Source organism: Corvus cornix, chromosome 5 (assembly GCF_000738735.6).
Source record: "Corvus cornix cornix isolate S_Up_H32 chromosome 5, ASM73873v5, whole genome shotgun sequence".
Taxonomy (NCBI): domain Eukaryota; kingdom Metazoa; phylum Chordata; class Aves; order Passeriformes; family Corvidae; genus Corvus; species Corvus cornix.
In genome coordinates this window covers 3,435,577-3,458,937 of record NC_046335.1, presented here as the reverse complement: position 1 = coordinate 3,458,937, position 23,361 = coordinate 3,435,577, and the positions used below count along the sequence as shown (strand labels likewise).

Sequence of the window (23,361 nt, the reverse complement as noted above, 5' to 3'; positions counted from 1 at the left end):
CCCCTTTTCAATTGAGCACTGCAGCAGCACCTTCACCCCCTGCTCTGCAGCTCAACCCACAGAAAATCAAGAGCCTGGAGACACAGCCAGGCTCCAAAGGCTGCATCCAGAGGCTCTCCAGGCACTGCTGCCCCTTCCAAAAGCATTTATTCCTTGCACGAGGCACATCCAGCATTTATGAACCTACTTTTTAAAGGAAAAAATAGACATTGCTTTACTTGCAGAGCCCAGTTCTCACTGGAATGACGTTTCAGAGAGCATGGGTGGCCAAGGGGACTCCCCCAGAGGGGCAGGAAAGAATCAGAGCCACAGGGACATGCCCTACCCAACCCTCCATCACTGAAGCTCCTGGGTTATGCTCTTAAATCATTTTAAACCTGTCAAACCTGCATGGATCCATTAGACTGCCACTCACCCCCCAAAAATAGGTGTTTAGACACCTGCCAAAGGACCAGCCTCTCACCCCAACCTAGGCAAGTGTGGAGACCCTCCAGGGTTCAGGTTCTCCTTGGATCTGTAGCTGCAGGGGGTGTCTTTCTATGTTCTGTATCAAACACCTGGACAAGTGAGGGTAGTGGCACTTGCTTTTTCATTCCATGGAATAAAATCTCCAAGGAACACATGGGACACGTTAGTGGCCACAGCTAGAGACCAGGGGTAGCTCCTTCTGTGAGGAAACCACATTTTCCAGTTTTTCTCTCCTTCTTCTGAGCTATTTCACATCTCTAGCAGGATTTAGCATGATTCAGATCACTGGAACCACGTAAGGAAGAGGTTTCTTTACCTCCTGTCTGGTGAAGGCCAATTATTAACTAAAACATAGCACAGAGGGGAGTGAGAACAGCTCAGGGTGAGCATTCTGATCTGTTTCACCTCTGCAATTAACCCCCCAATTAACGACTGATCCCTGTTTTATTGCCTTCCCTTGGGTAATCACGTCCTCAAGTGTTCTCAAGAACCAAACCACCCCTCACCTTGCCCACTGAAGAATCCCATAGGGATTCTCTTAGGGTTCCTCTAAGACACTTAAAACCCTAAAGCAGAGGAGGGGCCACCTGATCTCCCCACACCCCCAGCAGAATCCCTGTCCCATCAAAGATCCTCCCCACACTTGTTCCCAACAAAGCACAAGGTAACAGAGCATCCAGACCCCCTCCCCAGAACTCCTTCCACCCCAGACTCCCATCTAGGAGGTGGATCTGGGGCAAATGGACACTCTCTGCACCCCACTGGCTTTGCCACATCCAGCATTTCCAGCTGTTCCTGCCCCTTGCACTCCCTGATTTTTCCCAAGGATAACACATGACACAGAACCACAACTTACATGGCAGTTTGATGGGGATTTCTTGTCTTTTTTAAAACCTTAATACCTTTTCTTTAAAACAACAACTTGCTCTGGAGTTTGCCTCTTTTCAAGCTGGTGCCTCCTCCTCTGCCCACAAACAAGCACAGTGGGTGCAGCCTGATGCTCATTTCGGGGAGGGGACAGGTGGAGACCTCACCTGAGTCATACAAATTCACTTGAAAGAAGAGACCAGGAACACCTTGAATAATAGCATCCCTTTATTTGCTGACACCATTACAAAAACTGATTACATTAGCAACCAAAAAAAAAAAAAAAAAAAAAAAAAGGAGTGTTTACTTGAGGTTGAAGTCAGAGGCAGCTAATCCCAAAAATGTAATTAAGTAAAACAGTGTACAACATCAGTATTAAAACATCATTTCCCATTGGTGACTTTACCACGTTGGAGTTTTCCGAACAAGTTTGATTGAGCAAAATAAGATAAAAGATTATGTGTTTACTGTCTCTCCAGGAATGTAAAGGTCTAATTATCCAAACAGGTTTGTTTTTATTATAAAACTAAACTCTGGAGGTGTCTACAGAGTTGGGGTTTTTTTTAAATCAGTAGTCTAACAAGGATTAGAAAAGACAAAACTCTGTTCAGTGTTTCTGACGAAGTAGAAAGGGTGAAAACATAAATAAGGCTTTAATTTGGCAAAATATGATACAATGCCTTCTGCTATCCTCAAATGAACGATTCCCCCGTGACTTCACTCTGCAAGAGAAACACAAATCACCAGGTCAGAGGAGCAGCTTCCAAGGGAAAATCCAGGACCTCGCCAGCGTTTCCTTGGTGTCAACCCACAAGGAAGCCCAGGGGAACGAGCCTGGGAGGTGGAGGCTGAGCAGGAACAGCCTCCCAGAGTAGAGGCCACGGTGCAGCAGCACCTCCCTCCCACCTGAACAGCCAGGTGCCCTCTACCAGCTCTGCTGTCTGTGCATTACAAAGGCAGGAGCATAAAAAATACCTAAATCAGCAGTAAGACAAGTCCCCATCCTCAGCAGATGAAAGGGAGCCCTGACACTCCTTGCTCAGTGTCAAGGCTTTGCCGCCTCCCAACACAAAACAGTTCCAATTCAGACCCACATCTGCACCAGCTTCCTGAGAACGTTCAGTGCCTTGAGTTCATCCAACTTTCAGCTAACTTTGGGTCACTTAAGAAGTTTACCAGCACAAAGGCCCAGGTTTCCAGGCTGGCTGTGTACTGAAATAAAAGCCTTCTCCATGTGTCTGTGACTGGATGAAGAGCTCATGCCAGGCTGGTGCTTCAGGCACTCACAGCCAGCCACTGCTGGCAGCTCAGTGAGAGCCCAGGGGGTTATTTTATATCCTCCATCCCAAAGCAATCAGAGCATGGAAGTGCAGACAAATTTGCTCACTTCGCAAACAAGGAGGAAAAAAAGCACAGGCTCTGGGAGAACAAAACCTGGGGCAACTGCTGCAGGAGCAGCAGGGAGTGGAAGGGAGGAGTGCAATTACATGCCTAGAGAGGGACCTGGGGACACACAAGGTTAGTCTCAGCTGATTGACATGTGCATCCAGAGAGGAACAAATCCAGTCCCTACCAGAAGCTTTTTATGATTTGCATGTGGAATTCAGATCAGGTATTAGGAAAAGATTCTTCACTGAAAGTGTTGTGAGGGTCAGGCTCAGAACAGGCTGCCCAGGGCAGTGGTGGAGTCTCCATCCCTGGAGGGATTCAAAAGCCGTGTGGATGTGGCACTTTGGGACATGAGCCAGTGTTGGCCTTGCCAGTGTTGGGGGAATGGCTGGACTCACAGTCTTAGAAGGCTTTTCCAACCTTAATAATTCACTGATTCTGTGATCTGATTCTAAAAAGTCTCATATTTTGACACCAGAGTTGTTACATTTGAACAAAGTCCCACCATCACAGACCAGTAGCCTTCTCAACAGCTGAACTGGGGGGGCACTGGTCACACCCACCTGGCTGTAGTGTCCTCATCCCTTTGACAGCATTTGGCTTATTGACACGAGCAGCTTCTTGAGATGACCCACATCCTGGGTAAGATTCACCGCCACATTTCGCCTTTTATCACTCAATTCCTGGAAGAAGGAAAAAAAGGAAATCATTAAAAACTCATTTACAATCTAATTACCAAGGAAGCCTAGAATTAGATCCTCTGTATAAAATTACAACTCGTGGTGCAGATAGGAACAATTCTTGTAAGTCAGAGGGTTATGGCCACGTTTAAGGAGAATATGGTTCAAAGTCAAGGAGCCCTTTCCTGTTCCAGGGAATCACCTGCACATCCAGCTCCTACCCTCCCTGTCTGGGACTCCAGTACTCCCTGCTTCCAGGAATTGTGCTGGTATCCACAGCTGGTCTAGCCTCAAAGGTTATTTCCCCACCAGCCTGGCTGAATCCCCCCCAGAGATGTGGTTTATAACACAGGTCGAGGTGCACAGGGATGACATCTGACCCCACAGCTGGAACAGCAAAACTCCTGGACCACCAAGGACTGGGTGTGACTGAGGATCTGTGGGGTGGTGTCCTCAGCAGTACCCGATACCAAGGCAGCTCCAGCTGTGAAACAGCATTTGGAACAGCTGCCTGGAGAACCACACCCTCCCCCACCCACAGCTATCCCATGGATTCCCCTCAGCTCCAAACCACTGTGAAATTCCCACTTGCCAGCAACACCTGCACTCGGATGAGGGCTTCACAAAACAGTCCAAGCACCAGCCAACACGGAGAAAAGGAAAAATGAAAGCTACCATGAGCTAGGAAGTTTCCTGTGCTGAAACGAAAATGCTGAGCTTGTGTTCTGAAACAGAAATAAATGCCTTTTTTTTTTTCCTAGGAATTCAACAGTTTATTAGTCAGGAAGTGTCATAGCTGAAGATGGACTCTCCCCCTCCTGCCTCCCTGCCTGCCAGCCTTGCTGGGCTAACAGTGGTGTGTAAACCCTGTTTTATTACCTTTATTGATTAACTCCTCCAGAGACGCACAGAGCACTCCACATCCAACACACACCTTACTGCTCCTCATTCAGCTCAGAACACAGACATGCAGATCACCTGCAGGAGAGCTTTTCCTTGAAATTTAACAGCTAAAAATAAGCAACTCTGCCATGGTGTCAGCAGTGCAGAAGTACCCAATTCTCCACAGGAGTGCAGAGGTGTTTGCAGGCGCTCAGCATCCATCAGCCCTGCTCTGGTGTTACCCCAGAATGAGACTGATGCACAATGTGGGTGCAAATCTCTCCCCAGAGCTCCAGGGAAATTAAAGGGAGTTCAGAGAGGGTCATTTTCCTTGCTCCCATTTGGCTGGAAATGCAGAATGAGCAGTAAATCAAACTCAAGCACCTGCACCATTACAGAAACGACTGCAGGCTCAGACAAGAGAACAAAACAATCTACAGCAAAGCTCTTACTCCTGTGCAACTGGTAAACATTTTCCTACTGTAAAAAAATCACTGGGATCTGTATTAGGGTAGCCTTAACCTGTTTTACCCTTATTAAAGTAGAAAATCAGGTCTGTCAAGGCTGAGACTTGGCTTAGCAGTCTCATACAGGCTGATGGAAGTGGAAAGGCAAAGGCAATTAGCAGCCCAGCAGATGAATTAATCCAGCACTGACCAGCAGTGAGGCTGCCTGGGCATCAGCACAGAACGCAGCAGGAGCAAGGAAGGAGCCCTCCAGTCCACTCCCACCCCCATTTGTGGCAACAGCTCCTCCCTCCCTCCCTCATTTACTGCGTCTCCCTTCTGTTTTGTGACCTCACTGATCTCAGGCAGTGTTGGCTCATGAATTATAGACACATCCCCAGCCCTCCCGGGGGCAATCCTGACTAGATCCCGATGGATTTGGGCTCAGCACAGTCCTCCTGCAGCTCCTGCTAACCCAGGAGTATACAGCTGCCTTACACAGCCACTGCTGAGCCCCAGCCCTGTGCTCTCCATGACTCGGGGGAAAAGAGGGGAAACTTAGGTCAGACATACAAAAGAAATTCTCCCCTGTAAGGGAGGTGAGGCCCTGGCACAGGGTGCCCAGAGAAGCTGTGGCTGCCCCTGGATCCCTGGAAGTGTCCCAGGCCAGGTTGGATGGGGCTTGGAGCAACCTGAGATAAGGAAGGTGTCCCCACCTGCAGCAGGGGGTGGAACTGAATGGTCTTTAAGGTCCCTTCCAACCCAAACCATTCTGGGATCCTATGATTCCACTTCTTTGGGATATGGGGATGAAGAGAGGAAGAGGATGGCAGCGGGGAAGCCCCTGTGATTTCAGATTCAGACCCAGCAGCTAAAACAGGAGCTGAACCGTCTGGACAGATTCCCCTCCACTGTTTCACACATATGGCATTCCCAGTTCCCAGTGATGGAGTGTTCTACACTGAGATTTGGGGGGAAAAGCACATTAGATTTCACATAAGCCTCAAAATAAGCTCAGTGCCTAAGCAAGCTGCTGAATATAAATTACTCCCTTAAAGCACACTAAAAAGCCCCCTTTAGTCATCAGCTGGTCCCACAAGTGACAAAGCAGCTGATTAGAAACCCCAAATGGTCTATTTAAAACAGAAAGAAAAGGAGTCTAAAGAAAACACTCTGAGTGTGTTTGAGGGTTTATGCAAGTATCATTTCTCAATTTTGTGGGTTGGTTCCAGCACCCAGAAGGAACAAATATGTTTCATTTTCAAGCATGTGTTTTCAGGTCCTTCATAAAAAAAAAAAAAAAAAAAAAAAAAAAAAAAAAGAGGCACTGTTGCTAGGTGGAAGTGGCTGGAAGACTTTCTTTTTTGATCTCAGAGCTATTTTCAGCTGGGTTTTTAGGCTTCTGGGGAGACAGTTTCTTTTTCTCCCCTCAGAAAAAGAAAAAAAAAAAAAAAGGCAGCAGAAAAGGCTTGAAGAAAAGATAATGTTCTAATTCCAGCCTCTGCCAATGGCTACCTGTCAAGAATGCTGCTTAGACAATTAATGTATTTTTACTAATGAAGGCTTAATTACAGGTTTATTAGGACTGTTTTTCCACACTCCTCTCTAGAATAAAGCCATGGATATTCTGGCAGAAACCTGGGTTCCATGATGTGCAGCAAGAGCAGAGCGATACGAGAGCCAGAGGGGTTTTGTGAGTTTAGGCTACAGCAATTAAGCCAAACGAGCACATTTGGACCACCACAGGGCACAGCTCATGACAGCCCAGCTCAGGAGGGCTGACCAGAGCCACAAATGCCATGGCTGATGGCATGGCTGGCCCAATGCACCACACAGATAAGCCATGAGGGCACAGCAGAGAGAGCTGGGCATTGGCTTGAGAGGGGCTTTTCTCCAGCCTGCTGCAGACAGGGACACACAGCACCTGGCTGGCACCATAAACCCCTGGCCTCCCTCTGGGAACACAGCCCTCCCATCCCTCCAGGATTCAGCTCCCAGGGTTGGCACATCTGAGGTCTCACAGGTCCAGTTGCACCTCTGGCTCAGACTCGGCAAGCCCAGGGTCCATCAGCATCCAAGACTGATTAGCCTGGAAAAGCCATTTCATTCCTGCTAATGACTGCAAAAGCTTTTCTACAGCTCTCCTCAGAGGACCTCGAGCTTCCCCTCGCAGCTAAAAGGAGTCAATACAAATTATTTGTCCTATCAGCAAGTGCTCCTCTCCCCTCAAACGACAGCGGTTCCTTCACTCTGTCCCTCAGAAGAAAGTGGGAAATGAGCTCCATTGACACCACTGAGCTGGGAGAGAATCTGCCTCAGCCTTCCCCTTCCCAAGTGTCTCCTGGAAAGCTGTTCCAGGGTTGGTGTGAAAGGTCTTTTTTCCAGAGATGGAAAAAGCCCCAGCCCAACCCCCTGTGCAGGTGGTGTCTTTAGGGCAACACTCTGAGTACCAGCTCCACAACCATCTGTGCTAACAGCAACCCACAGGCTCAGGTGAGTCACCTGCAAGTGTGAAAAGCTGCCCACCTAATTCCAGACCCTAAAACTGGAATGTCACTGCTGGAGGATACAGGAACACCAGCAGTCTGCAGAGTCACCCACCCACAGGACAAGGCAGTGCTCAGGGCTGGGCCTCACTGAAGCTCAGCTTAGCAAGATTTTTGCTGCTGGACCACATCAAGGTCAACACAAATGCCCAGGAGCCACAACCTGCTGAAATCAAATTCTGGCTCTTGGCCACAGGTGCAGAGGAGCAGAAAGAACCATGTTCTGGCAAGAGAATCTCTGCCTGAGTGCTATAGGTAGTACAAGGCTGCCTTTCTTTGGCATTACTGATGTCAGCAAGGGCCAACCCAACAGTGTTTACAGCCCACTTAACTCATCAGCACAGTTATTTTTAGCTTCCCTTTTCCCTTCTTGAAGGGACAAGTCTGGGGATCTCCCCACTTTTGTCCAAACCAAACCAAAAACCCATCAAAAGCCCAGAATCTCTCCCCTCCCTCCTTGCAAATCCAAGCCACGGGAAGAAGGTCACGATGTAGACAGCAGCAGGATTCCCAGTGAACCCTTGACACCCTGGCAAGCTGTAGGACTGGAAGCTTCATCAAGCCCTCATTACCCACCAGCAGCACTTTGCTGGACCTCACTTCCCAAAGTTCCCACTTTGCCCAAGATTTGTGTGGCCCCTGAGCACAAGCTCATGGAAACACTCACCGAGTCTGTGCAAACGTCGCTGTTTTCAATAACATTGGCATCCCCTAAAACCTTCCCAATTTCTCTCTCAAGAGCTGCCAAAGACTCCTGGGCCTGTAAGGGAAAGATGTTATTAAAAAAAAAAAAAAAAGGAAGAAACAGGGAAAACACAACAATTAGCAAAGCCCCATCTCCCTGAGAGCACCACAGACACAGGAAATCACTGTTCAGGAGGAAATCTGTTTTATGCCAGATTTGCTCCAGGGACCAACCCATTTGCCAAGACTGACATGTCTCCTCACAATCAGCATGGTGCATGTCAGCCTGTCTGCAGCTGAGAGCAATCCTACAGGGAAGCTTTAATAGTCTCACATCAAGTTATTAGGTAAAAATTGTGCAGTAAATTTTGCAAGAGCAGGAGTGCAGGTCTCCAAAATCCTGTACTGTGAACCATAGACATCAGCACAGCTCGCTTTGTATGTTAACATCCAAGGTAATTGTCCAGAGCAAAATGTTTTAAATTCTTTATTGTAACTGGTTTCCTTTGGCTTCTCACCTCCTGGCAGTGCTTTTGTGATCATCTATCCCTGTCCCAGGACAAGATAGGCTCCCCCAACAGCATTTCCCACTCCAGTCCTGGAAGAACTCAGCCCAATTTGCTTATTATGCTGAAGGAACAAGGTGTTCCGGAGACTGGAGCCAGAGCCCAGCCACTCCACAGGCTACTCCTGTCTCCATTTATCAATTCTCCCATGACAGCTTTGCTTCTGCAGTGACAGACAGCACTGAGACCTCTCATGCTTCAAGATTTTCCACTCCAATCCATCTTGTAAGAGCAGTCACCAAGGAAAAGCACAGGAAACCCACCTGTTTGTCCCATCACAACTGCACAGATCTAACTTTTAGGACTTGCAGGCTCCTGGGTTACAGTGGATATGTCACCAAGCACAAAAGGGCAGATGCTTTCTAAACCAGCTTGTAACCCTCTGCCATTTGAGTCTGGATTTAAAAGCCTCATGCTGTGGTGTGGGTGGAGGGCTGTGGGATGGGCTTTTTGTTAGGCTGGGGTTTCTTTTAAATAAAGAATTATTTGTCAGCCCCAAATCACCACTTGTTCCTACTGGCATAAAATTATCATGAACAAGGGAGCCTTTCAAGAAGGACAATTAAACAGAGCTGTTAGCTGCAGTTTCATCATTTCTGCAGACATGATGCAGGTAGAGGCCTTACAGCCCCAGTCACTTGGGGAACCAGCCAGTGGAGCAAGACACCCCACCAGGTAGGCAGTTTAAACCAAGTTCAAATCATCATTTCCAGCACTGCAGAACTACAGACATTGAGGGGTTTTGTAACCCTGTTATAATGTTATAAATGTAACATTATATTATATAAATGTTATAAATGTAACATTTATACATGCAGCTGCTAAGGGTCTCTGCTTACCTTGGGCAAGTCACCAGCTACCTTTTCTCTCTCGTTTTGATCAACTTTGAGTTTTGATAGTGTTTCATTTAGCTGCGTTTTCAGCTGCAAAACAGTAACAGAGAAAAATCAGTTTCCCTCACACACACAGATTTCGTCTGTCTGTCCCAGGGATTAACCCAGTGCACATGGACTGCGAAGGGAGGAAGATTTACTAACAATTACTGCACACACTGGATTAGGCAACATGTATGATGAGGTTTACAGGGACAGTCAAGAAAGAGAGACTCCATCTGTAAAGATAAAGGTAAAGAGTGGAAACTACAGAAGACAAAACATGGTTGGCATTGGCTTCCTTACAAGTGGTTTCAGCTTTTCAACTCCATTCCAGGAGGAGCATCAGCAATACTGACAGTGCATCAGCCTCTCCAGCATCCTTATCACAGGAGTCAGCCCAGACTCCAACTTAACTCACAGCAAATATGCAGAAATGAAGATTGTCATCTTCCTAGTGCAGGCTAAACAGTCTCTCTACTGCTGAATAAACTAAAAAGCTCTATTTGTCATCTTAATAAAGCACCACTTACTACAACTATGTTGACTTAACCAGTCTGTTAATGTCACATCAAGGCATGAATCACTGACAGGGGGATATTAAGTTGTCGATTGTGTTTAGATTCAATCCAAAAAAGTGAAACTATTTCAGTCAAGAGGGATGAATACTTCATACTGGCTGCAGTCAGTACTTAAACTGCAGCCTTCCAAAGGCTACACAGTTTTTTAAAGGATATTTTGATTGCTCTTCAACACAGCACACAGAACCAGCCACAGCACTTGAGGCTTGAGCCTCAAACAGAAGTGCTAACAAGGAGCTCAAGTGCCAATTTTGTTGGATTTGTGCCTCTGAAGTGTGCTGTGCTAATGTTCACTATTCCTGCTGTCAATCTTCCTGGGAGCCAGCAGGAGATTAAAGGAGGGAACAATGGACTACCCAAAGCCCTGAATTCTCACCGACTCCAAACCTACACATTGTGTTTGTCTCACCCTTGGGAGGCTTCCCCCTTTGGAGTACCTGGACTGGTGAATGCTGGGTTTATACATTTTGGGGAAGCTCCTCTGCAGTTTCAGCTTCTCCTTGCTTACCTTGTAAATAGTGGGCAACCCATTATGAAATACCGTAATTTCTATTCCCCAGCCTCCTGCAAAAGCCACTCAGGACAGCACTCCTGAGCCAGCTGCATGGGGGTGGTCATTTAACACATCCTCACACTCCCAGCAGCACAGCACCATCAGATTGCACTCAAGCTGCCCTAGCAGGGAGCTCAGCTTTTTAAGCTTTTGTTGTGCACAGACATAATAAATTGTTGCCTCTTATATTCAAAGAGGTTGGCGTTTACTGATTAACTCCAAGGTATGCATTCAATTCCCATTTCCCTTGCTTTCAGAATGAGAGGCTCTGCTTGCTGAGCCAAGTGTACTATTAACTTAAGCAGATTGCTACTGTGGTGGTAGTTATTTTTCTAAACCAACTATTTCAACCCAGTTACATCAGTGGCAGTAGCCTGGTTGTCCCATCATCCCAAAGACACGGTGACAGAGACAACCTTCCCCAATTCTGGCTCAAAAGCAGGAAAGCACTGGCCAAACACAAGCAGAGGAAGGCTCTGACTGCTCCTGCAGCCTTAAAAAACAGGTCACCGAAACAAGTGAGAAGGGAAAGGGCTCAAAACGGAAAACCATGCATCCCTAGGTCTATCCTGTTAATCCAAGTCCTTCTTGAGAAAGCAGCTATAGGAGCATTATTGGCTGGAAGCATTTCTAGCCAAACACGCTGTAACACATGCAAGCACCAAGCCAGCACAGCCATTCAGCCACAGCAGGGTGTCAGCAGCCGAATGGCTGAATACTCTGAATTAATCTAACTTTGGGTCTGGCCAATTTTAGTACATACAGAGCAGGATGGAAAAGGCTCTGCACAGTCAGAGCACCTCAAAAGCTTTGGGGAAAAAAAAATCCCACCAGAAAATAATCCTCCAGTTAAACCAATGAGAGCACCACTTCTGTTGCTCCAAGGACATGACATTTGCTGCTGCATATGCCTACACTGCAAATCTTCTCAAGAAGTTTCAGGAATGAAAATCTTACAGACTTCGGGAAAAAGTCTTAAGAACCAGACATGCTATTGTTAGGAGCAGAGAAAAGAGACAAATTGTAAAAGTCAGACTACATAAATGATTTGGATGGACAAAAATATCAAGCTGAAGAGGTTAGCAGAACAGACAGGATTTGAAATAAGTCTCCGCTTCATACGTATGCTGGGAGCCTCGGTTGTGCCCAACGGAGAACAAGCTTCTTACCAAATTTAACTCTTCATTCTGTCTTACTGCTTCAGAATATGAATCATCAAGTTTTTTCTGCAATTCAGTCAAGAGATCTTTGAGCTGAAATGAAGTTTAGAGTTTTAGGATTTGTCTCCTTAGGATGCCCGTTCTCTTCTGCTCAGTTATTTGTGTGCTGCTCTACCCTAAGGTCACAAGCATACAAACTCCTCAGCCACAGGGGCTAAGCACTAGGTTAGTTTGCCAGCCAACTGGTAACCAAAAGAAAAAAAAAAAAAAAAAAAAAAGAACAGCTTGGACAATTATGTTTACCTCTCTGACTTCTGAAACATAAGTAGATCGTTCTATTTCTGCCTTTTCTAGTTCACTTTCCAAATGTTCTCTCTCTTTTTTAAGCTAGGAACAGAAAAACAGTGTTAAAACAGATGTTTTCAGTGCTTTCTTGCAGTATCATTTGCTTGATTTATAATTAGCTGTAAATTTCTATCAAATATTCCATGATGTTTAGAGAGCATTTCAAACCCAGTGATTGCACAGTGCAGATTTCAACTTCAAAAATAAGATAAAAAGAGAAAGAATCAAGCCCATGATTGTCAACAAGCAGCAAACTGCTCAGTCTCACAAGAAAGAGCCCCAGTGGGTGAGCACAGAAGTAAAAATCAGAACAACTTTCCAGCTTCTCTGCCTTTTAAAAACACTGCTCAGGTTAAACTGCAGCACAGGCTGTGCCACTGGCAGGAGAGAAGCCTGAGAAGTTCAGATTTACAGCACAAGCCTAAATCACGTTTAAACAACATAAAACGTCGAAGACAAAAGGAAAAAACCACCTGCACGTACAGTTTCAACTTCTTTGTTTTCTTCCTTTAACCTCTCCACCTCGTGCTGCAAAGAAGTGACCACGGAACGCATCTGCAGTTTGGGGGGAAAATAAAGATATTTAGCTGGGTTGGTCTAAGACAAACTCTGCATAAATACACAAGATTCTAGAAACAATCTAAGAATATTAAGGATGAAATCAAGAGTGGCTGAATAAAATATGATGTTCACTCAAATAATTCAATATACTGAGTCTACACCATTCCTACCTATTCCCAGCCCAAGTTCTTTGACATATTTAGAGCCCACATGCCTGAAAGATTTGGAATATAAGCACTAATCCTGTTGTCCATTAGCCATGGCAAGGAAAATATCCTTCCCAGACAGGGAATAGTCACCATCCACGTACCCAAACCCAGCATTTTTAGCCTTATTTGGGGCTGTGGAAGTGCAGCAGATGGCAGCACATCTATAGTTCAAGATCTGACAGTCTTTATAAGCCCCTCAAACAAGATGTTTATAAATCATCTGTTGGCTGCCAGGTCCACACAGTGGCACTCAAATTTACTAAGCAGAGATACTTTAGAAATTACTTTTCAAAAAAGCAGTCTGACCTACTTTAATTCTAGATTAGAAAAAAACTGTAAAAGCAGTTTTTCTTCCCACTTCTGCTATCAACAGAGCCTTCCTAAAAGGAAAGCTTTGCAGGCAGTTTCAAGTGTAATTAGTTGACCATAATGGATTGAGCAGTACTTTAACAGCTTCCAAAAAACTGTTATGATTCTATGATACTTCAATTTTAGCACAAAGAGTCCATATCTGCTCACAAATATACTTGGAAAAAAACCCATGTGCTCAATAAAAATAAGTTACCAGGATTAGAAAAATATATATTCCTGGACACATTAATGGGACACTTGTACATTCCTCAATCTTTGGCTTCCTATCCCATCAGCATTAATGTTACTGTTTGGCTGCTTCCTGCAGCATCTGTAAAGGACTCCCCTGGATCCCTGGAATTGTCCCAGGCCAGGCTGGACAGGGCTTGGAGCAACCTGGGCTAGTGGGAGGTGTCCCTGCCCATGGCAGGGGGTTGGAACTGGATGATCTTTAAGGTTCCTTCCAACCCAAACCACTGTGATTCTGTAACTGTGACACAGATTTATCATAATGGTCAAACACCTTCCACCTGTGCTGCTTATTTTCCTTCCTTCTGTAAAGATGGCAATAGAAACAGCTACACAAAACCAAAGATATCAACAAATCCTCCATTTTTCAGCTTCTTTAATAGAAATATGTTCCTTTAAAAATTAAAAACCAGTCTTTACATGAAGTTAAAGTATCAGAGCACCAAAATATCACTGATAAGAGGAATCATTCCTATTATACTTGTTGCAGGCTTCACCTTTTTCACCCCCTGGTCATGCACACATCAAACCAGGCAGCCAGGGCTGTTCCACACCTGCTTTCACAGAGCTCAGACACTCTCTGTGACTTCAAGCAGAACCTGCCTGGCTGCTGAAAAAAAAAAAAAAAAAAAACCAGCTTCAGAAATACCTGTTTAAGTTCCTTCTGTGATTCTTCAACTTTTATCTTCCATTTGCTTTCTTCCTCTTCCACACTCCTCTGTAGCCTTTGTAAAATCCCTTCCTAAGAAGAGAGAGGGATTTGAAAGCTCAGAGCAGAAGAAAGGCAGCTGGAACATCACAGAAGTGACCAGGCATCCCACTTACTGTCTCTGCCAGAACAGATTTGTATTTCTCACACTCCAGCTGCAGCAGGATGTGCATTTCCTCAGCCTCCTTCAACTTCTGCTCCATAGCCTGGCAAAGGAGGAAAGGGATCACAAGAGTCATATCTCAGTGGATGGATTTCAGTTCTATTCATCTTATTTCAACAAGCTGGTATCACTCTTGGGCAGGTCTGTCTTTCCAACCCACGAAAAGACAACAGCAATTGCGGTGTTCACCTGCAACTCTCAATCACAAACTTTGAGTTACTGAAAAAAATCCCCATTACTTAAAAAAAGAGAACAGGGATTTTCAATTTTATGAAGTCACAATTCCACAAGGTACTCATCAAAGATGCAAATAAATTTCTGTAATTATCTAAACAGCAGGTTGCCCAGAGAAGCTGTGGCTGACCCATCTCTGGAAGTGTTCAGCACCAGGCAGAATGAGGCTTGGAACAACCTGGTCCAGTGAGGGGCATCCCTGGCCAAGGCAGGGGGGTTGGAACTGGCTGATCTTTAACTCAAACCATTCTAGAATTACAAAGAACAACTTTCTTGTGACTTGTCTGAGAACAATTTGTAAGATTTATACTGGAGAAATACATTATGCCACACACCAGTTATCCATCTTTCGTGCCTACCTTGACATCTTCAGATCCTGAAGCCTCTCTCAAGTATTCTTTAGCCATCTTTTCAAACCCACATATCCATTCACTGTGGCTCTGTTGGGAAGTCAATCAGTTAAAGCTGAGAATAACCTCAGGAGAACTCTCCTCAGGACATCTGCCTCCCCACTGCAGGCTGAGGGAGCAGTGTTGCAACGCCCCAAGTCCCTGGAGCTCACACACAGCCCCATGGTTGTTGTTCAGCCAGTGCCACACACAGCTGGCAGCAACCCAGGAGCACGAGGTGATGAGACACACACACAGTTCAGGGGGGCCTGGATGAGCTGAAATACAGCTGGGTGACAGAGGACTCCCTGCAAGTGTCAGGGCTCTCTGCATAAGCATTTAAAGGTTCAAGGGAACCTCTCCTGAAATCCCTGAGCAGTTCAAGCAGACACTTGCTGCATGGCTCTCAGAAGGTTATTTTATAACCTTACAGAAAGTCTTTTTAAAGACTGGTTCATCAGGATGCTTACTTTAGCACATTTGGGAACAATTTTAAATATGAATATTCAAAACCTCTAGAGGTTATAAATGAAATGCACCCATTCTTCCAGACTCGCTTGATGTTATTCATCCCATCTGAACTCCACAAACCCAGGGCATTTTCCCTGCAAACCACTGAGAGCCACCAAGAATATAAAACTGAAAATTGGTGCTTGGGGACAAAATAAATCTTCCTAAATTGTATTAACTGTCACTGAGGCACTGCAGCTCCTCTGGAAAGGTTGGGAATCTACAGATCCCCATTCATGCCAGACAGCGAGCAAACACAGCAGGCATTATCCACCCCTGACAATTTACTGTCTCAGTGAAACACAAGATAATACAGACAGGTAGATGTTGAGGCATAAAACACACAAGATAATAACTTTTTTGTCGTTGTTTTAACACTTCTTGAAGCAACCAACTGCAGCTTTGCCTCCCTGTGCAAGTACAGGTATCACCAGCAAGAGACACTCTCATCCCACTGCGAAAACCTTGGGATAGAGGGCACTCTGAGGAAACACTCCAGGACTGCCCAGCACAGCAGGACCAGAGCTCCCTGGCTCCCAGAAGGAGATTAAGAGCCACTTCTCTTACCATGTTGGAAGGAAGAGAGACTTTGGGGAAGAGCTTCTGGAGGAGCTGGCGTGTCTCCACCTCGGCAGCTTCCAAATGCTGCTGCTTCTCCTAAACCAAGAGGAGGGCACAGGTGAGACTGGGCACCACATTCACCAACCTGGCAACAGCCTCTCCTATGCCTACAGCAATTTACTTAACCCAGAAAGTCTTTTTCTAAGTGAGAAAGGCGCTACACTCTCTAAAATTGCCAGTAAATTGCTTCAAAAATGGGCACTGAATTGCTTCAGAATTTGGCCTTTGCATCTGTTCTCGCTTAAGCTTTTATTTTCTGAAGTTCTCCTCCAATCCGGCCTGTTTGTACAGAAATTACACCATCATTCACTTGTCCACAACACAAGCTGCACTGTGCTGAGTAACTGCATCCACAGATCACACCAGCCCTGCCACCCAAGTTAAGTGAGCTCAAAATCAAATAGTTTGGTCAATCAACTTTTTTTTTTAATCCGTACTTTTAAATTAATTTTAGGTGGGAAAAAAAATCACCATAAGTTAACGTCATCACATCAAAAATAGAGAATTAAAGTCAAAAGGAAACTTTGTGTTAATGCACATTTGAACCAGGCCAAGAAAGTAAGACTTTAAACATTACTTTTAAATACTTAAGAGGAAGCCCCTTACATCCTCTTTTCCCAACCCTGGATGCAAAGGGAGATAATTATTAGAGCTGTGTGACAATCTCCAACTTTTCTTTGTTAATGCTTTTCAAATATAAATACCCAGAGCCACAGACAGGCACCACAGACCTATCCCTCCCTGTATTTAACATTAAAAGCAGAGCAGCCATAGGACACGTGCTTGCTGTGCTTGTGGCAGATTGGTTTCGTTTAGCCATACAATGCTCAGGCTCCCACTTAAAATGTAGAAAGCCTGAAATACTGCTCAGAAAGGCAGCTTTCAGCCAAAACCCTTCATTGATATTCAGGATTGTTTTTCCCTTTGACATCAGTGCTACTGCCTGGCTGCTCTGAGTTCCTGTGCTGCAAGGGATCGGTGGCATGAGCAGGTTGAGATTCAGAGACAGAAACGGACAGGAGACATTAGGTGGTGAGGCTGTGCTAAGTGTGTTAGTTGGCAACAATTTAGGAGCCACCATGAAGTGGCAAAAGGCTGCTGAAGTCTTCCAGCTGCAAGAGAAAGCAGGCAAGCGTTAGCACACGGCAAAAGCAGGTACAGGCTCCTCCCAGCACGGGGCCAGCACAGAGTGGAGATGGCTCCAGAACGCAGGCACACAGCCCCAAACCAGAGCTCCTCTGCTTCTGGCTGCCTGACTGGTGTTCTTAAAGTTAGTCAGATGCCTTTTTTTGAGTCCTGCACAGTGACAATTAACAGTGAATCAGGCCCACAGCAAACCCGAGCTCCTTTCAGAGCAATTCGCACCCCGTATCGTTTTGAACATTGGTCCAATGGTCCCTGTCGAGCTTCACATGCCTTCAAGGAGGAAATTCACAGCTGTGGTCACACCGTTTTCCTCAGATGCTCCCAGGTTTTTAAATAATAATTTAGTCCTGGTTCTTCCCAGGTCCAACAGATTTGTTCAAGCACAGCCAAAGCCCAGTAGAAGAAAGCGGGTTGCTCACCAGCACAGCTTTTATTCTGGAGCTCCCCACAAACCAAAAACACTTCACGACAGCTCTAACAATTATGCAAACAGAAATCAAAGGTCAGCATGCCCACAAACTAACGATTAAAAAAAAAAAAAAACCACAACCTAAAGACAACAGGAAGAAGCAGAGGTGAAAGTATATGAATGATCACTCAGAAGAGATTATACTTAAACTGCAGTAAAAGTTAAATGCCTCCATTTCACTTAAAAAACCAGCTGCAGATCTGCTTCTAGCTTAACGCATCATTTCTAGCAGTCAACATTACAACCTTGGCAGTCTTGTTCACTTTGTCCTGCAGCAATTTTTCAGTTGATGCCAATGCTTCCATTGCTTCCCAGTTTTTCTCCCGAAGGTCCTAATCATTTTTAGAAAGAATGATTTCAGTTCAGCCAATATTCAAACTGTTTTCGCTTTTACTTCAGAGAAATATTTCGCATTACATTCCGCCATTTGTATTTAAATGCTGGTTACTGCAAGGTGATTTTGCTGAGGAGTATGACATACACTAGCAAAAACAAGTGTGATGTTCAAAGAGTCTGAATGAAAAGTGAGGGGAAAAAAATGCCAATTTCTGCCCAACCTGCCCCTGTGTCCAAAACTGATACAAGTGTTACTGCAGAGCGTTACCACTACAGCGACCCCACACTTTGACTGCACTTGGAAGAAGAAAGAGGGAAGTTTTCAAAAGTAGTGAGGAACACAGACACCAAACCACAGATTACACAACAGAGTGTTAGGCATGTCGCAGTGCAGAACCCAGCACAGACCCAGGAGACACGCAGGTGTGTGCATTTACACCCCTGATCCTGCAAACCAGACCTCAGCCCAAACCTGCTGCTGCACCGGGGCTGATTCAGGAACACAAACCTCAGGGTTCACAGCTCTCTCCACTGCACCCAAAGCAAGCTGGTTTGGCGCTCACCAGCCCACCTGGGAGGCTTTGGGATTTCAGCAGTGGTGAGCACAACCCCGATCCACGTGGGAAGGCCACGGTGCTCCTGTGTCTTTCTTGGCGAGGTCATCAAACGTGTACTCCACAAGACATCAACACAACTCAGTGAGAGGCTGAGAGCTCTTCTAAGAGCAGCCTCACGGCTCTTCTCTAGGAAGGATGGTGGGGGCTTGCAGCGAGGCAATTACAGTGATTGGGATTTAGATTTAATTTTTTCCAACCCTCAGAGCAAATCTCCTTTAGCAAAGGGCTACTTTGGAAAGGTTGCATTTTAAATTCATCAAAACCCTAGCAAGCACCTACACTAGTTTTACTTTACCACTTCTATTTGCCCGCAATCCTAAGGGCTGTTCACAGGCTATAAACACAATATTGGCTAAAACTGAGAAAAAGACCTACAGGCCTGTTCTGCCTTTAGCAGCAGCCAGACTTCTGCCTGCAGCACAAAGGGTATTCAGACCTTGTGAATCCCCAGGAAACAGACCTTCTGTTCTGCCTTTCCAGCTCATCTGTCTTCTGAGACTACTCAGCCACTTCCTCTCTACTTTATTTCAGCTCTTAAGCAGCACTCCTTGCTCGGAAGTTCAAGTTCTCAATATTTTTCTTGTGCATTTTCCTTCGATTGTCCAATTATTAAGAAATAAAGCTTATTGCTTTAATAAATAAAGCTTATTCATTGGATTTTACAGGGTATCAAGGAGAGACAGGTGAGATAAACACCCTGTATTTTACCTTTCTTCCATATAACTTAAAAGATAACACTCTCCTGCCCTGCACAGGTAATGCATTACAAGGAAGTAACTCCACAGCTCTGTGATGGAAGATACAATCTTTAATTCCATCCACAAACAACCCAGACTGCACCATCAGCAGCTGTTGTGAAGGAAGGCTCAGTCCTTCACTTCTTTTGGAAGATCAGGATTAGCGACTCTTAGGAATGGGAAGAGCCAGATCCTCCTCCCATGTCCACACACAAGGACCAGAACTCTGTCAGAGCACAGCACCTTTCCTCCTCCCACCCTCCCTCCCCTTGGCAAAGGACTTGTTTCTGAACAGGGTAAACCAGATTTGAATCCAAATCCAAGAACTTGCTGTGGGATGTGTCCCCTAGCAAGTCTCCTTCCTCTCATGCAACCAACAAATTGTCCAGGAGCTGACACGACTCTGAGCAGTGAACTCAGGTGTGCTGAGTCACTCCCAAGAGGAAAGGAGTGCCCAGGGACACAATACAGCAGACAGCTGTCAGAAACACTCTCTGACTCTGCAAAATGCCCCAGGCCTCAGGAAATGCTGGGAACACAGGTTTGGTTGTTTTGGGGGGTTTTCTGGGGTGGTGGGGGAAGAATTTCCTTACGTTGTTCTTTTTCCTCTGCTGCTCAAAAGCATTTCTCTGAGAGGCGAGCTCGCTTTGCAGACTGGCAATTTCCTTCTCTTTGCCTGCAACCCTGAATTAACAAAGTGAACCACAAACAAGTCAGGAGATACTGAAGAAATTTCCAGTGAAGCACTGACACCCTTTCCCACACACTCACTTGCCTTCCCCTTCCAGCAACACGCTCTCTCTGAAAAGCTGTTTTCACTGTCTTGGCAGCATCGCCTGCTTCCCACCGCTCCCTGAACCACTTTGCCTGAGCAAACCCATTGTAAAGCTGTTGTTTGCCTACAACAGGCATCTGCACACATTTATCAAGGCCATGGAAAGGCAACACATTAGCTGAGGGTAGAGTCAGCCAGCCCACGCCAGCACAACACCACAGAACAGGCACTGCCGGCTGGATGAGAGCGTTCCCTTTCAAGCACCTAATCCACAATTTATAAGTCATTTAACTTGAAAGACAAATAATTCAGCCAGCCAAAAATGCATGACAGTGGCAATTTGCTTAGCACAATATAGCATTAACTTCCACATAGTTATTTAATGTGCTTCAGCCCCACATTATAACACAATTTTACCCTTGAGATTTTCCCTGGGAAGATATTTCCACCAGACAATCTTATCATAGGAACAACCCTCTGCTAAGGTGAAATTCCAAGAAAAAAAGCCTGTCACTTTTGCTTGAAACACCAACATTTAACTCTTCAGCCATACAGCTGAGCTGGAATGCATTCAAAATTACATCAATCAAGGCTTGCTTCTGTGGTGGGCACAACATATTGCCAGCACTGTCTGCCTGCAGGAGATTACACCTGAGGATTAGCAGTGTGAGCACAATCTCCCATGTTCAACTTTTATTAGACAGTAATTTCTTTTTTTCTTTTTTTTTTTTTTTACTGGCCACTTCACATACTCCGATATTGTACATTTGGCATTTATTTCTAAATTCCCTGAGCAATTAAGAGAACTGAATCAATTTTCTAAAGCATTCAACTCCTGGCAGTACTCACACTTGCAGAAGCTCCTCACTTTGGACAGCCAGAGATGCCTACAAAGAGACCAGAGAAGTGTTAGGAGCAGAGCAGCAGCAAAGACCAGGATCTGCCTGGTTAACCAGGCACTGCTGCAAGCCCAGAAAGCTGCACTCTGGGCCTTTGAGGGAATCCTGTCCAGCCTCCTCTGGCCAGGAACACATCAGGCATAAGAAAGAACACAAGGCTGCAAATCCACATGATAAAAGGAAGCAGGAACAGATATGCAACAGCCAGAAAAGCTGCCTCAGTGCAACCCAAAACTGAAGCTGTCCTGGATTTCCATGGGCAGTACAACTCCTGGTTTTCCATGCCATCCATGCAAGCTACCACCATCCACTTTTGACTTCAGTCAGTAACACTGCAATTGGAAGCTGTACCTGTTTGCAGTTCTCCTGCTTTAATTCCTGTATTTGAGCTTTGAAAGATTCATTTTCTTTTTGCACATCCTGTTGAAAGAAAAAAGGCAATATATACTCATGCATAAATAGAGATATACACTCAAAATACATAGACTCCTCAACACAAGGCATTTCTGCCAAAACTTTACCTGCAACTGTTTTACTTGGTTTGCAATTTCTCTCTCTTTTTCTTCCACCATAGCTTTCAACTTCTTCATTTGCTCTTCTTCCCCTTTCAACCTGCAGAGATGGTTTAGAAAGTAAGGAGGAAGGGTTAAAGTAGGAAAAAAAAGTTAAAGTAAGAATTTATGCTAAAAAGGGACAGACACTCAAACTGGGACAGTTTGTGCAGCAGAAGATAAATACATTTTCTGTGTTGAGGCTGCCTCAGGTACCACACACCGGCTGTACTGGAGCTCTGCTGGGAGAGCAGCACGTCACAGGAGCTGCTTTGAAGACAGAGCCCTTTCTGGCACAGCCTCATACAACCTTCCTCTGACTTGGAGCAGCCAGACTAAGCAGAGTCAACACAGAGGAAAGCCTGGCAGCGTTTCTCCATAAAACAGGCACTGGAGAATTGGCTATTGCATCTCAGCCTGAAAATGGCAAAAACCGGATCTGTTCGCTGCTGCTACCGACTGAGCCACAGGCACTGCAACCCTTAAACATGCTGAACAGAAGGAGAAATTAGCACTAGACACGAGAAGCAGCAGCAGTTCCACGAGTTAATAGAGCCCTGGGTGCACATTCCCAGTGTGTGAGCAGCACAGCTCAGGGCAGGGACGCCAGGCACGGCAGCAGCCGCGCTCCAGCCACCGGCACTAACAGCTTATTTTAGCAAAGCCCATGAAATTCCTGACACCAATTCAAACATTCCAATTTAAGATAGACTCCATGCATATTCCCAGCAGGCACTTGAGGAGCTGCTACTCCCCATACTCACAGGTTCTCCACGTCCTGGACTTGGGATGCAGCAGGTACCTGAAAAAGTAATTCCCAGTCTCATTTTGATGGCACAGTTTTCAAATTAACAGCAGCTCTTTGCACGAGAAGGGGCAACACACAGCTTGCAAGACACTTGCCAAAGAAATACCAGGAATTCTGCATCAGGCACTGCTCCAAGAATATCTAAACACATAATGGATTTCAGAAGCAGAGCTTACACCAAGCATCCCAAACGTCACACCAGCCAATTGCTCTCCATTCAATCTTTCGCCTGGGATAAATGCCTGTCTAGACATCCACCCAAAATAAAAGTTCAACTCAGTCCTTTCCTTTTACCATCAACAAAAATCCAAACTGAGCCGGAATACCACCTTATTGGAAAAATTCTTCCATTAAGTAACACCTGGGTTCAAGGTTGTCCAGTTGTCTGCTCTCGAGTCCAGTGCAGGAAATCAAAAGCCAAAATATTCCAGCCCCAGGGAAAGGCAGGAAGGAATCACAGCACAGCCTGACCACTTCAAGAGGAGCTGCTACGTTCAGTTACAGCCAAAGCTCCTGCATGAGCAGAGCCCTGCAGAGATGCTGCTTCAGCCTGGCAAGGAGGTGCCTGGGACACAGCTGGGACTCTGTCTGGGAGCTCCAAGGCTTTCAGACCCCCAAAGCACCTCGTTATGCACAGTGTCATCCAGTTAAAGCTCTCAGAACTTGCTATCCATGTAAAACCTGTTCTGGATGAGCACAGCTGAACTAGTGGGCTCTCTGCATTGTAAACTAATAGCTCAGTCAAGTAGGATTTAAAACATCTCTAAGTTGAAGCCAATGCAAATCCTCTGTGTGAGGCAGAGGAGAAAAGTATCTTCCTGTTCAACCAAGCAGCACTCCCAAGCCACATCCGCTCTGCAGGCTGTACCTGTTGGAGTTGCTGCAGGTTCTGTTGTTCCAGCTCCTGAACTTTACTGGTTAATTGTGCAATTGTATCCTTCTGACCCTTTGGACAGAAAAAAGCAAGGTTAGAAGTGTGAATTTATTT

General features: G+C 45.6%; 1 protein-coding gene across 11 annotated transcripts in view; it reads right to left on the bottom strand.

The window, feature by feature from the left end:
- Positions 1-1,830: 1,830 nt before the first annotated feature.
- The window catches only part of KTN1 (kinectin 1), a 74,882-nt gene continuing 53,351 nt past the window's right edge, over positions 1,831-23,361 (bottom strand). For 6 of the 11 annotated variants that reach the window (XM_039552193.1, XM_039552196.1, XM_039552197.1 and 3 more), the window contains 18 exons: positions 23,242-23,319; positions 22,330-22,367; positions 21,536-21,626; positions 21,366-21,434; positions 20,965-21,002; positions 19,934-20,024; positions 17,896-17,982; positions 15,982-16,071; positions 14,875-14,955; positions 14,235-14,324; positions 14,059-14,151; positions 12,523-12,594; positions 11,998-12,081; positions 11,704-11,787; positions 9,368-9,451; positions 7,946-8,038; positions 3,288-3,407; positions 1,831-2,057 (listed from right to left, as the gene is read on the bottom strand). In XM_039552193.1, the coding sequence (XP_039408127.1) occupies positions 3,303-3,407; positions 7,946-8,038; positions 9,368-9,451; positions 11,704-11,787; positions 11,998-12,081; positions 12,523-12,594; positions 14,059-14,151; positions 14,235-14,324; positions 14,875-14,955; positions 15,982-16,071; positions 17,896-17,982; positions 19,934-20,024; positions 20,965-21,002; positions 21,366-21,434; positions 21,536-21,626; positions 22,330-22,367; positions 23,242-23,319 (1,368 nt within the window). In that variant the 3' untranslated portion in view covers positions 1,831-2,057; positions 3,288-3,302. The remainder of the gene's footprint in view (positions 2,058-3,287; positions 3,408-7,945; positions 8,039-9,367; positions 9,452-11,703; positions 11,788-11,997; positions 12,082-12,522; positions 12,595-14,058; positions 14,152-14,234; positions 14,325-14,874; positions 14,956-15,981; positions 16,072-17,895; positions 17,983-19,933; positions 20,025-20,964; positions 21,003-21,365; positions 21,435-21,535; positions 21,627-22,329; positions 22,368-23,241; positions 23,320-23,361) is intronic. The other 5 variants (XM_039552198.1, XM_039552204.1, XM_039552199.1 and 2 more) reach the window with 4 other exon arrangements.